The sequence below is a fragment of the Ranitomeya variabilis genome, chromosome 2, assembly GCF_051348905.1.
Source record: "Ranitomeya variabilis isolate aRanVar5 chromosome 2, aRanVar5.hap1, whole genome shotgun sequence".
NCBI classification, from domain to species: domain Eukaryota; kingdom Metazoa; phylum Chordata; class Amphibia; order Anura; family Dendrobatidae; genus Ranitomeya; species Ranitomeya variabilis.
In genome coordinates this window covers 789,700,105-789,715,495 of record NC_135233.1, presented here as the reverse complement: position 1 = coordinate 789,715,495, position 15,391 = coordinate 789,700,105, and the positions used below count along the sequence as shown (strand labels likewise).

The following is a 15,391-nucleotide window of genomic DNA, read 5'->3' as shown; positions in this document are numbered from 1 at the left end:
CTATTCGGGCACATACCCCGAACACGGACATCAACTGACATCAAGCCACAGGTTAGTAATGGAGAGGCATCTATAAGACACATATCCATTAGTAACCCTATAGTCATATTGTAAATAAAAAACATCCAGAATAAAGTCATTTATTTGAAATAAAAATCCACCCCGTTTTACAAATGTATTTAAAAGTAATAATGTTATACTCTCCTTAAGCCCATTCCACTCATTCCACCTTGTCCCCTGTAAAAGAAAAAGAAAATAATAAACAATAAAAATACTCATTTTATGCCTAATCCCCGATGCCCATGTCCCCTGTAAAAAAAAGAAAAATAATAAACAACCATATTCCTCACCTGTCCAAAGTGCAGCTAAATCTCACGACGATTTGGATGATTAGTAAAGCAGTGACAGCTATCCCCGCCATCCGGCACACACAGACAGGAGAAACAGTGAGAAAGTTCACTAGAGTTCATAGCTAAACTCCAGTGAACTCTCGGCATCTCTCACTGCATGAGAATACTGTCAAAAAAATTACAATTTTGGCCAAATTTCCAATATTTTAACAAATAAACACAAAAAATATTGACCTAAATTTACCTCTTGCATAAAGTACCACATGTCACTAAAACCATCACAGAATCACTGAGACACTTTGAAGCGTTCCAGAGTTATCACCTCATAAAGAGACACTGGTCAAAATTGTAAAATGCGGCTGGGTCAGGAAGGTGAAAACAGGCTTCGGAATGAAGGAGTTAACATAAAAATCAGATTCAAACACTCATTCCCTTTAATGTACTGTGTTATAAGCAAGGTGTTCACAGAAGTTTTGTGCAGTCACAAATTGTTCAGAATTGTTTCGTTATTGGATGGTGCAGAAGGGGTTAAGCCATGTGTGGTAGATTTTGAGTAACCTTGACCTCGGCTATTTTTCTTTATTGTGTTCAGATAAATCATGATGTTGAAGCTGGTTTGATGGAAAAAGACATTCTCTGTGGTGAGATAAAGGAAAACCCAGTGGAGAGTCTTCGATGCTTATTGAATGAATTATACATCCCACTTCTGCGTGCTCAGAAAGACTGGGGATCCTGCAATCAGGAGAACGTGGCTGGTTTTCTTTCAGGCCTAGAGAAATATGTATCATCTATTGACGAAGCAGCCACCATAACTAATCTAGAAAAACATCATATCACAGTAAGTAAGAACAGCAACCGAAAACCCATCATTTTTCTACTTTTGTTTTAGGGTGATGTTCCTGATTTATTAGCTAAAGAATAATGTCCAAGACAAAGCCGACCAGCTATATTTGACCATGTAGTCTTAGACTTTTAAAACACGTGCATAGAAATCTTTTACAATATATAGTCTACAAATTGGTCTGATTTGGATTGTAATATGACATGTTTCTATCAGAATACAGTATATAGGATTGTTATAAGTTATGCCACAATATTACTATTGTTAATGGGAATCTATCACCATTCACCAGGTTTTCAATAATCCAACTGAGAACAGCATTATTTAGGGGCACAGACGATATACAACTGTCTGGGTCGGGCTGTTTGCTGCAGGTTTGATAAAATCATTGTTTTATTTGCCACAGATATACCAGTTCTCTAATTCTGAGCTCTGTATTATCCTGCTCACACCACTGATTGACAGTGTATACAATGTGCATAGGCAGAAAGCTGCCAATCAGAGGAAGGGGCCTTATACAGGACTCATGAATATGGAAGACTACATATAGCAGCAGGTTTACTACTCCTGGTGATAATCTGATAAAACCGTGATTTTATAAAAACTACAGCAAGCAGCCCATTAAGTGACACATCACTGGAATTGGGGTCTTTGTCTCTATATTTTGCTTCTCCCAGATTAGGTGGCAACAAACTGGTGACAGATTCCTTTTAAGTAAACAGTATCATTGCTTATGAGATCCCACAGACAGAAAGTTAATTAGTTTTGCTGTCATTTCATCCCAAATGGTTTCATTCCTTGTGACTGGGAACATTTTTTGTTGCAGATTTTGAAGAGACCGCAGAATATTGTCAGTCCTGACTTTCTACTACAGAGATCGTCTGTTTTAGACCCAGAAATAGTCAGTGAAAACGAAGCACTTATTTCTGAGTGGATAAAAACTATTGATCAGGTTTTGATGGAAGCCGTTGATGAAAGGTAATATTGTTTAAGAAGCAAAAATAGAGAACTGAGGAGCGTTTTTCAATTTAGACATATTTTAGTATAGTAATACCACCCTGTTTCGAAATATTTGATATGAGCAAGTTTAGGTTAAAACCTACATGGGCTCTAATAGGGCATATAGTAATAATGTACTATAATCATATCCATCATTTCCAATACATTACAAGTAGACAGTCAGGCAGACAGAGCAATAACGATCACAGTGACGTACCTGGTTCTTCCTTCCACATGAAAAGACAGCCATCTCTTGGTCTCATCCCTTAGACCCCTAGCGTTTCAAATCAGTTTTCTTGTTATTTTCTAAAACAGCCATAAAATGGAAAGGAAAGAAAGAAAGTAAGTCAGAAAAAAAAGAATAAAAAGAAAAAAATTCCAAACCATGCTGATTTTTTCCCACATCTTTTCCCCAATATTCCCTCTCCTCCCTACTTGTGGTTCACCTCCCAGACATTGCATAGTGGAAGAAAGCCCATTTTGTAGGCCATATTAACTCCACGGTCCCTTCGCCCACCCAGTCCTCTTCCTGTACACAATTATGACTTCCTAAAGATCTCTTGCTTCCATCAATCCAGAGACTTCCTTGGTGTCCATAAAAAAGTGGGAGTTATTGTCTTATATACAATATATAACTCTAGCTTTTGCTCAAAACAAATAGCCAACTTGTTTGATTCTCAGCTTTTCCTTGATTTCACTAAATGGCATTCTTGTTCATTGAGTTTTCCTTAGAATAGTCTATAAAAATATAGGGGCGTTTCAGCAAACTCTTTTCTCTGGAAAACTGGAGCTGAAAAGTTCCAAAATGTTTGTGAAAAAATGATGTGACTTTTGGCCTTTTCACGCCAGTTTGAAGCAGCTCTGCCAATATGGGCAAGGCTGGGGAGTAGCTGGGATGGAGTGTGGAATACAGCTAATGTATCAATATGGACGGTAATTTACTGGAGTAACACCTCTGCGAAGGCGCATGAAGTCAGATGCTACTAATAAGATGTGCTTAATACAAGGGTGTAATAATTATAGGGGATAACTCAGGAGACTCTTTGTGTGGAACAAGACAACTACAGGACACAGTTTTATAAGTGGTAAAGTCTATATTATCACACGGTGATTCAAACAGGTGCAGAGAGAAACTCAAGTCCACAACACTTGGAGTAAATATTAAATGCAGCTTAGCAGTCTATAGGAAACTTCAGAGGAAAATGCAATCACGCAGAAAGTCTATGAAGCACAATTATTCTTGAGGATACTTGACACGAATAAGTCCTTGCTTAGTCCAAAACACAGATGGATATGCTTATAAGGCAGTTCAAATAATATCTTAGCTCAACCAGGGAGGCCTGGGTAATAGTCTCAGGTTCTTGCAGAGCAGCAACAGCTTATGTGACCAGCAAATGCAGATGGAAGCAAACACGAGCAGCAGATGAAGGAGGATTACTGGAACTGGTGTATGCAGCAGGAACTCAGAGCAGAGTAGCAGGATAACCCCACAGGTTCACAGGAGCAGGTATATAGCCAGGGAGTAACCAGAGGTCAGGAGCTGGATGCAAGACAGAATACTCTAGCACAGACTGAAGGCTGGGGTGGAGTTTTATAGCAGGAAGACACAGTGCACATGAGACCAAAGACGCCATCTTGGAAACGGGCAGTAATGCACAAAAGGTAATAAAAAATATTCAGAGTCCTGACAAAGGAGTGTGTGTCTGTTTATGAGCTTGGTGCATCTTATTCTTGCACGCTCCTCAATAAGACTATCATATTCCAGAGTTTGATTGCCCCAAACCTTCCTTAGTATTTAATCTCTATCTTTGAGGATATGGTTTTAAAATGTTATGAAGCACCTGTGGGATTTTAGATGCTCACCACAATAGATAAATGCTTGGATGTGTGTAGTTTTCAAAATGGGGTCACTTGTGGGGGGTTCTGCTGCTTTGGCAACTCAGATGCTTTTCAAAGGCAACATGACATCCTCAGCCTACAGTGTTAAGGACAAATGAGCGCTCAAAAAGTCAAACAGCGCTTTATCCATTCTCTGAAGTACATGTGGTTTCAAGAGGCTCACCACATGCCTAGATAAATTCCTTTAGGGAGTAGTTTCCAACATGGGGTAACTTGTGGGGGATTCTGTTGTTTTGGCACTTTTGAGGGCTCTCCAAGCACGACATGATGTCCGTCTCAGAATCACTGGAATATGTTAATGTTATGTGATAGATTGCCTCACTTGGCTGCAAATAGAGTTAGACATAGAAACACCGTCTCTTTTTGTTGGCAAAAACAAACCTGGCCTTCCTGTCCTGACAGGGAAAACAAAAACATAATGCATGGCACAGTCCTTGTTGCTACGGGAATCCGCCCGCTTTAGGAACAAACAACAAAAGGGTCAACTTCCCTTAACATGACACCACAGCTCCAGAGCTTGCACCTCCAGGCCCACCCTGCACTAAATGCTCTAGAAGGTTGGGTATTTATCCTCTGGACTCCTACTCTATAGCTGTTCAATCAACCTAGCACTAAACATGGCTGACTAATCCCTCTCAGCCAGGTATGGACTGGGGCTGAAATTCAGCCCTGGCATTTGAAATCACACAGGCCCATGTTGTCCCTGTCCCCAAGCACCAGATGGGATATATTACTAATATTACCCTGGATGGAGGAAAGGAAGATTTTCTACAAGACCAATATTTCTAATGATACCCATGGCCTGCTGGGGTAAGTGACTGAGTCAGTGACTTTGTGCTCCATCACAACCCTTAACAGTATGGGAATCTTGAGAACACCGATTATGTTAACAACGTAGCAGACAAGGCAGCCCATGACCAGACAGGCCCTTCTGGCATTTGCCAGAATTGCCAGATGGCCAGTCCGGCCCTGCTCTCAGCACATGGTTTGCTGGAGCTTATGCTAGATTGCTATCACTGAAGCTAACACCCTTAGTGAAACTTACCTTCCCTCCAGTACTTTGCCAGTGACTTTGTCTCAGTTATTACTACATAAAGTGACACTGGTCGGACTTTAAAAATTTGGCATGGTTGAGAAGGTGGAAGCAAGCTACGGATTGAAGGGGTTAAAGAGAATCTGGAAATGGGGTTCATCTGAAAGCCTACATCTCTGGACAGTGCAGGCTTCTTCTTTGTAGAGAAGAAAGACAAGTATCTGAGGCCATGCATAGACTATCAGGGTCTGTATAATCTCACACTAAAAGCAGTTATTTATTGCCACTCATCTCTGAGCTGCTTGATAGGTTTAAGGATGCTACAATCTTCATCAAATTAGATCTATGTAAAGCTTATAACCTAATAGGGCACTTTTTTCCTCTGTCCGTAAAAAAAAATTGATGTGTCCATGACTGTTTTGAAGCTGGAGAGACCTGTACAGATTTTTATGATGACATTTTGATCACCTTTAAACAGTTCACACTGAAGACAGCTAATGTCTTCATATAGGATTAAAGATCTGTAGATATGTATCACTTATTCTATCTTAATGATCCCTTTTGGTCATCTAATGCATCTGTAAAAACAGTTGTCTATCCATGATTTTTAAGAAGCTGTCCAGAAAAAAAAAAAAAGTTTCCAACACTGTCAAACAGAAGACCACATTCTACGTGATGATCATTATGAATATCTTGTCATGCCTTTTGGATTACGCAATGCATCGGCTGTGTTCCAGCACTTAGTTAACAAAATCTTTGTGATGTCCTTTACCAGTATGTCTTAGTCTATCTGCAAATTGCCTCTTCAGAGAGGAAGAGGACTAGTACCCTAGTGCCGCCTATTGGAAGTAGCAATCAAAGTCAATATCGACCCTTTAACCAGCCTTGTCATATGACTTAAGATAACAGCCAAACCAAATCTCAATTTGCAGACATGATGTTTTGGGGTATTGCGCCTCATCAGTGCAAAGTATGAAATCTGATTTGGCTAGTTGAGAGGCTTAAGACTGGCATCTAAGGGGTAACGTTTTTCCTTGTGGAGTGACAAATCAAGCCTGCTATGTCATAGTGAGGAGACTTATATGCCATGCATGCTCCTTTGGGAAATTAAATATGCAAATTGCCTCTTCAGAGAGCAAGAGGACTAGAACTCTAGTGCCACCTATTGAATGTAGCAATCCTGAAAGTCAATTTCAACTCTTTAACGAACCTTGCCATTTGACATAGGATAAAAGTCTTAATCTGTCTGGTGGCATTCTGTTTTTTTCTGGAGACCTTGACTCACATCCTCATGTCCGCTACATTTTTAAGAGATTGTATCAAAACACTTTCCTTTACCAGCTGGAAAATGTCTCTTTTAGCATAATGAACTGCAGTTTCTCTGCTACTCTCTGCACAAAGAATGACTGCAGACTCATCACAAACCTGGACACTCCCTTTAATGCTCCTAACATAAATAAAAACATGAGAATTAGTCAGTATCACAAATAACATTTACACCCAGGTACCTTATAGATGACGTGGTCTCTGGAGTCGTTCTCCTTCATTTCTTCATCTTGTCCAGACCCCATGATGAGTTTTCTCATCCACAGCCGTCTCTGCAGACTTCCATCTTCTCCGTTCTTTTGCAGAAAATCTCCACGATTCCCCTAAAGATACAAGTGTCATTAAAATGCTCCTGAATAAAAAATTGCCCCTCACTATATTGTCTTTACAAAATATGACCCCCGCACTGTCCCTCTTATGGTACATGCTCTTCACACTGACCTCTCCTTTCCATACCGGCCCCCTCTTCACACTGTCCTCTCATACTGTGCCCCCCCTTTATGGCCCAGTATTTATACTGTACTCTCTCATCACACTGCCCCTCCTTGGTATACTGTCCCCTCCTGGCTGTGCCCTTACACTGTCCCTCCATGCTACGCATGCACACATCCCAACACCCTCACTCCCCGTACTCTGTCCACATACGTTTTTCACATCGCTACTCATACTGTGTCTGCATATATTCCCCCGTTTGACCCCAAACTGTCTGCACCCATCCCCCGTACTGTTTCCTCATACATGCCCCCCCATCTCCCCCTTTGCTCTTCATTTTGTGTCCTCAGATCTCCCCCACACATTAAATCCCCCCATCTCCACTCCAATTCTCCCCACACACAATAAATACCCCCATCTCCACTCACATTAAATCCCTTCCCCACAATAAATCCCCCCATCTCCACTCATATTAAATCCCCCCCACAATAAATCCCCCCTCCCTACTCACATTAAATCCCCCCCCACAATAAATCCCCCCATCTCCACTCACATTAAATCTCCCCCCCACAATAAATCCCCCCATCTCCACTCACATTAAGTCTCCCCCCCACAATAAATCCCCACTCACATTAAATCTCCCCCCACAATAAATCCCCACTCACATTAAATCTCCCCCCCACAATAAATCCCCACTCACATTAAATCTCCCCCCCACAATAAATCCCCCCATCTCCACTCATATTAAATATCCCCCATCCAATAATGTATCCCACCATCCCCACTCACATTAAATCACCCCCACCCCCACTCACATTAAATCCCCCCCACAATATATCCCCTCCATCCCTACTCACATTAAATCCCCCAACAATATATCCCCCCATCCCCACTCACATTAAATCCCCCCACAATGTATCCCCCATCCCCCATCCCCACTCACATTAAATCCCCCCACAATATATCCCCCCCATTCCCACTCACATTAAATCCCCCCACAATATATGCCCCCCATCCCCACTCACATTAAATCCCCCCACAATATATCCCCCCATTCCCACTCACATTAAATCCCCCCCACAATATATGCCCCCCATCCCCACTCACATTAAATCCCCCCACAATATATCCCCCCCATTCCCACTCACATTAAATCCCCCCACAATATATGCCCCCCATCCCCACTCACATTAAATCCCCCCACAATATATCCCCCCATTCCCACTCACATTAAATCCCCCCCACAATATATGCCCCCATCCCCACTCACATTAAATCCCCCCCACAATATATGCCCCCCATCCCCACTCACATTAAATCCCCCCCTGCACCTTTGGTGTCTTCAGCTCCACAGGAGCACTTACCACCGCTCTGCATCTCCTGCTCTGCCTCTGCTCTGCCGCGCAGGTGAGTGACGTCAGCAGCGTGATCACATGACCTGATCACGCTGCTGGCGTCGCTCTGACCCGGCAGTCAGAGCTTCAATTGTACTCGCATCTCAGATACGAGTACAATTGAACACTGGGAGCTGGCGCGCTGCAGCTTCTCTGTGCCGGCTGTCAGCTTGACAGTCGGCACAGAGAACAGCTGACTCCCAGTGCGGGGGCGGCAGAATGCAGCCGCCGGGGGAGACACTGCGGACCGCCGCTTTAGGCGGCCCGACTGCGCCCCCCTGCCGGCTGCGCCCGGGGCACATGCCTTGGCTGCCCCCCCCTAGATACGCCACTGTGTTTAGGCTCGGAAGGGAGGTTTACCATTGGGTTTTGGAGTGCGGATTTTGTTGACTTGTTGTTGAGCGAAATGGTACTTTTTCGCAGACTCTTAGGGTGTGTGCACACGTTGCGGATTTGCCTGCGGGTCCGCAGCGGCTTTGACGTTGCGGATTCGCAGCAGTTTTCCATCCGGTTTACAGTTCCATGTAAACCTATGGAAAACAAAATCCGCAGTGCACATTCTGCGGAAAATACCGCTTGGAAATGCTGCTTTGTATTTTCCGCAGCATGTCAATTCTTTGAGCGGATTCCGCAGCGTGTTACACCTGTTCCTTTATAGGAATCCTCAGGTGGCAAAACGCAGGTGAAATCTGCACAAAAAACACTGGAAATCCGCAGTAAATCCGGATTTTTCAAAATCTGCGTGGAAAAATCCACACAGAAATCCGCAAGGTGTGCACATAGCCTTAACCCCTTAACGACCGCCGATACGCCTTTTAACGGCGGCCGCTAAGGGTACTTAATCCACAGCGTCGTTAATTAACGGCGCTGTGGAAAAAGTGAATAGCGCCCCCCAGAGTCGGATTTTCTCTGGGGTCTCGGTTGCCGAGGGTAGCCGAGACCCCAGAGAACATGATTCGGGGGGTTTTTACCGACCCCCGAGTTGCGATCGCCGGTAATTAACCGTTTACCGGCGGTCGCAACAAAAAAAAAAAACGCGATTTGCCGTTTAATTTCTCTGTCCTCCGATGTGATCGCACATCGGAGGATAGAGAAATGTGGTCCCCGATGGCCCCCAATAGCCCCCCAATACTTACCTACCTCCCCCGGTGCTCCTCGTGTCTCCCCATGGGCGCCGCCATCTTTTTTCCGGGAAAAAATGGCGGGCGCACGCGCAGTGCGCCCGCCGCCCGGCACCCGGATGTTCTTTGGGGTCTCGGCTGCCGGGGGTAGCCGAGACCCCAAAGAACATGATCGGGGTCGGTTTGCACCGACCCCTGCTTTGCGATCGCCGGTAATTAACAGTTTACCGGCGACCGCAAAAAAAAAAAAAAAGCGATCAGTTATTTCTCTGTCCTCTGATGTGATCGCACATCAGAGGACAGAGAAATAGGGGGATTCGGGGACCCTATCATACTCACCCGGGGTCCCTGGGTCCTCTTCTGTCTTCTCCTGCCAGCCGGCTTTTTCATCATGGCGGGTGCATGCGCAGTGCGCCCGCCATCTGCTGCCATCTGCCGGCCGGCAGGAGAAGACAAGTTGGGGCTAAAATTAGGGTTAGGGTTAGGGTTAGGGTTAGAGTTAGGGTTAGGGTTAGGGTTAGAGTTGGGGTTAGAGTTAGGGTTAGGGTTGGGGCTAAATTTAGGGTTAGGGTTAGGGCTAGGGTTAGGGTTAGGCTACTTTCACACTAGCGTTTTTTGGCTTCCGTCGCAATGCGTCGTTGGAGAAAAAACGCATCCTGCAAAAGTGCTTGCAGGATGCGTTTTTTCTCCATTGGCTTGCATTAGCGACGCATTGCGACGGATTGCCACATGTCGCATCCATCGTGCGACGGATGCGTCGTGCTTCGGCGGACCGTCGACACAAACAAAACTACATGTAACTTTTTTGTGCGACGTGTCCGCCATTTCCGACCGCGCATGCGTGGCCGGAACTCCGCCCCCGCCTCCCCGCACCTCACAATGGGGCAGCGGATGCGTTGAAAAAACAGCGCTTACAATTGTGCGGCGCTTACAATGCTAGCGTCGGTACGTCGGCCCGACACACTGCGATGGGCCGAGTACGACGCTAGTGTGAAAGTAGCCTTAGGCTTCTTTCACACTTGCGTCGGTACGGGGCGGTCGCAATGCGTCGGCCCGATGTACCGACGCACGTTGTGAAAATTGTGCACAACGTGGGCAGCGGATGCAGTTTTTCAACGCATCCGCTGCCCAGTCTATGTCCTGGGGAGGAGGGGGCAGAGTTACGGCCACGCATCCGCGGAAATGGCGGACGCGACGTACAAAAAAAAGGTTACATTGAACTTTTTTTGTGACGACGGGGGCTAAAGTTATGGTTAGGGTTGGGGCTAAAGATAGGGTTGGGCTAAAGTTAGGGTTAGAGTTGGGATTAGGGTTAGGGTTTGGATTAGGGTTGGGATTAGGGTTGGGATTAGGGTTAGGGTTGGGGTTGGGATTAGGGTTAGGGGTGTGTTGGATTTAGGGTTTTGATTAGGGTTATGGTTAGGGTTGAGATTAGGGCTGTTTTGGGGTTAGGGTTGTGATTATCGTTAGGGTTGTGATTAGGATTATGGATCGGGTTGAGATTAGGGTTAGGGCTGTGTTGGGGTTAGGGTTGGAGTTAGAATTGGGGGGTTTCCACTGTTTAGGTACATCAGGGGGTCTCCAAACACGACAGCCAATTTTGCGCTAAAAAAGTCAAATGGTACTCCCTCCCTTCTGAGCTCTGCCGTGCGCCCAAACAGTGGTTTACCCCCACATATGGGGCATCAGCGTACTCGGGATAAATTGGACAACAACTTTTGGGGTCCAATTTCTCCTGTTACCCTTGTGAAAATAAAAACTTGGGGGCTAAAAATCTTTTTTGTTGGAAAAAAATATATTTTTTTATTTTCACTACTCTGCATTATAAATTTCTGTGAAGCACTTGAGCTTTCAAAGTTCTCACCACATATCTAGATAAGTTCCTTAGGGGGTCTAGTTTCCAAAATTTGGTCACTTGTGGGGGTTTCTACTGTTTAGGTACATTAGGGGTCTGCAAACGCAACATAACGCCCGCAGACAATTCTATCAAAGTCTGCATTCCAAAATGGCGCTCCTTCCCTTCCGAGCTCTGCCGTGCGCCCAAACAGTGGTTTACCCCCACATATGGGGTACCAGCATACTCAGGACAAATTGGACAGCAACTTTTGGGGTCCAATTTCTCTTGTTACCCTTGTGAAAATAAAAATTTGGGGGCTAAAAAAATCTTTTTTGTGGGAAAAAAAATATTTTTTATTTTCACTACTCTGCATTATAAACTTCTGTGAAGCACTTGGGCATTCAAAGTTCTCACCACATATCTAGATAAGTTCCTTGGGGGGTCTATTTTCCAAAATGGGGTCACTTGTTGGGGGTTTCTACTGTTTAGGTACATTAGGGGTCTGCAAAGGCAACATAACGCCCGCAGACAATTCTATCAAAGTCTGCATTCCAAAATGGCAGTCCTTCCCTTCCGAGCTCTGCCGTGCGCCCAAACAGTGGTTTACCCCCACATATGGGGTACCAGCATACTCAGGACAAATTGGACAACAACTTTTGGGGTCCAATTTCTCTTGTTACCCTTGTGAAAATAAAAACTTGGGGGCTAAAAAATCTTTATTGTTAAAAAATATATATTTTTTATTTTCACGACTCTGCATTATAAACTTCTGTGATGCACTTGGGTATTCAAAGTTCTCACTACACATCTAGATAAGTTCCATGGGGGGTCTAGTTTCCAAAATGGGGTCACTTTTGGGGGGTTTCTGCTGTTTAGGCACATCAGGGGCTCTCCAAACGCGACATGGCGTCCGATCTCAATTCCAGTAAATTTTGCATTGAAAAGTCAAATGGCGCTCCTTTGCTTCCGAGCTCAGCCATGCGCCCAAACAGTGGTTTACCCCCACATATGGGGTGTCGGCGTACTCAAGACAAATTGTACAACAGCTTCTGGGGTCCATTTTCTCCTGTTACCCTTGGTAAAATAAAAATTTGGAGGCAAAAAGATCATTTTTGTAGAAAAAATGCGATTTTTTTATTTTCACGGCTCTACGTTATAAACTTCTGTGAAGCACCTGGGAGTTTAAAGTGCTCACCACACATCTAGATAAGTTCCTTAAGGGGTCTAGTTTCCAAAATGGTGTCATATGTGGGGGGTCTCTACTGTTTAGGCACATCAGCGGCTCTCCAAACGTGACATGGCGTCCGATCTCAATTCCAGCCAATTCTACATTGAAAAAGTAAAACGACACTCCTTCTCTTCCAAGCTCTGCGGTGCGCCCAAACAGTGGTTTACCCCCATATATGGGGTATCGACGTACTCAGGAGAAATTGCACAACAACTTTTGTGGTCTAATTTCTCCTGTTACCCTTGTGAAAATAAAAATTTGGGGGCAAAAAGATCATTTTTGTAGAAAAAATGAGATTTTTTATTTTCACGGCTCTACGTTATAAACTTCTGTGAAGCACTTGGGGGTTCAAAGTGCTCACCACACATCTAGATAAGTTCCTTAAGGGGTCTAGTTTCCAAAATGGTATCACTTGTGGGGGGTTTCCACTGTTTAGGCACATCAGGGACTCTCCAAACGCGACATGGCATCCGATCTCAATTCCAGCCAATTCTGCATTGAAAAAGTCAAACGGTGCTCCTTCACTTCCAAGCTCTGTGGTGCGCCCAAACAGTGGTTTACCTCCACATATGGGGTATCGACGTACTCAGGAGAAATTGCACAACAACTTTTGTGGTCTAATTTCTCCTGAAACCCTTGTGAAAATAAGAATTTGTGGGCGAAAAAATCATTTTTGTGAAAACAAATGCGATTTTTTATTTTCACGGCTCTACGTTATAAACTTCTGTGAAGCACTTGGGGGTTCAAAGTGCTCACCACACATCTAGATAAGTTCCTTGGGGGGTCTAGTTTCCAAAATGGTGTCACTTGTGGGGGGTTTCCACTGTTTAGGCACATTAGGGGCTCTCCAAACGCGACATGGCGTCCGATCTCAATTCCAGCCAATTCTGCATTGAAACAGTCAAACGGTGCTCCTTCACTTCCAAGCTCTGCGGTGCGCCCAAACAGTGGTTTACCTCCACATATGGGGTATCGGCGTACTCAGGAAAAATTGCACAACAAAATTTGTGGTTAAATTTCTGTTTTTACACTTGTGAAAATTAAAAAAAATGGTTCTGAAGTAAAATGTTTGCAAAAAAAAGTAAAATGTTCATTTTTTTCTTCCACATTGTTTTAGTTCCTGTGAAGTACGTAAAGGGTTAATAAACTTCTTGAATGTGGTTTTGAGCAGCTTGAGGGGTGCAGTTTTTAGAATGGTGTCACACTTGGTTATTTTCTATCATATAGACCCCTCAAAATCACTTCAAAGGTGATGTGGTCCCTAAAAAAAACATGGTGTTGTAAAAATGAGAAATTGCTGGTCAACTTTTAACCCTTATAACTCCCTAACAAAAAAAAAAATTGTTTCCAAAATTGTGCTGATGTAAAGTAGACATGTGAGAAATGTTATTTATTAACTATTTTTTGTGACATATCTCTCTGATTTAAGGGCATAAAAATACAAAGTTATACAAAATTGCAAAATTTTAAAATTTTTTGCCATATTTCCATTTTTTTCATAAATAATCGCAAGTAATATCGAAGAAATGTTACCACTAACTTGAAGTACAACATGTCACGAAAAAACAGTCTCAGAATCAGCGGGATCCGATAAAGCGTTCCAGAGTTATAACCTCATAAAGTGACACTGGTCAGAATTGTAAAAATTGGCCCGGTCATTAAGTACCAAATTGGCTCTGTCACTAAGGGGTTAAATTGCCACTACAGTAAAAATATATATAATATCCAAACGTGGATGCAACATGTAGTGAAGGGAATCATGACCCCAACAAGATTAGATATAGGGAACTCCTAAATTATACATGATACTGTATCTATAGAACTATGGAGTATATGAACCCCAATAAAATAGACAAAGAAAATATATAAAAAAGTATGACCACTTTATTAAATGTCCCCAGAAATATTAACAACACATATAATATAAAGTAGCAAAATGGTTGATGGTGAGGGCTCAGAGATAGACAGTTAAACACCTACTGTAATTGGACCAATAGAATAACGGTGGCTCAGTGGATAGCACTGCAGCCTTGCAGCGCTGGAGTCCTGGGTTCTAACTGCAAAGAGTTTGTATATTCTCCCTGTGTTTGCGTGGGTTTCCTCCGGGTTCTCCGGTTTCCTCCAACATTCCAAAGACATACTGATAGGGAATTTAGATTGTGAGCCCCAATGGGGACAGCGATGATAATGTGTGCAAAACTGTAAAGCGCTGCAGAATATGTTAGCGCTATATAAAAATAAAGATTATTATTATTAAGTATGCAATGGTGGCTATGTAAAACTACTGATAAATTCATCAAAGTATATCTCTCTACAAGACTATACAGGGTATATGCCTCAGTTTTAACTTTGTACAAACAATCACCCACACATATCTACTATATAATTGTCTAAGGGTCACTTCCGTCTGTCTGTCTGTCTGTCTTTCTGTCTGTCTGTCACGGATATTCATTGGTCGCCGCCTCTGTCTGTCATTGAAATCCAAGTCGCTGATTGGTCGTGGCAAAATGGCCACGACCAATCAGCGACGGGCACAGTCCGGCAGCAAATGGCCGCTCTTTACTCCACGCAGTCAGTGCCCGCTCCATAATCCCCTCCAGTCAGCGCTCACACAGGGATAATGGCAGCGGTAACGGCCCGCGTTATGCCGTGGGTAACCCACTCCGTTACCGCTGCTATTAACCCTGTGTGACCAACTTTTGACTATTGATGCTGCCTATGCGCCATCAATAGTTAAAAGATCTAATATTAAAAATAATAACAAAATAAAAAATCGTTATATACTCACCGTCCGTCGGCCTCTCGGATCCAGAACCGGCCTTTCCCGCGCCTCGCGACGCTCCGGTGACCGCTCCATGCATTGCGGTCTCGCGAGATGATGACGTAGCGGTACGTCATCATGTTGCGAGACCGCAATGCACTCTTGGGACC

General features: G+C 43.8%; 1 protein-coding gene across 1 annotated transcript in view; it reads left to right on the top strand.

The window, feature by feature from the left end:
* The window catches only part of LOC143803957 (dynein axonemal heavy chain 5-like), a 587,287-nt gene that overhangs the window by 12,722 nt on the left and 559,174 nt on the right, over window positions 1-15,391 (top strand). Inside the window, exons 3-4 of the mRNA XM_077281707.1 lie at window positions 943-1,188; window positions 2,018-2,169. Coding sequence (XP_077137822.1) covers window positions 943-1,188; window positions 2,018-2,169 — 398 coding nt within the window. The remainder of the gene's footprint in view (window positions 1-942; window positions 1,189-2,017; window positions 2,170-15,391) is intronic.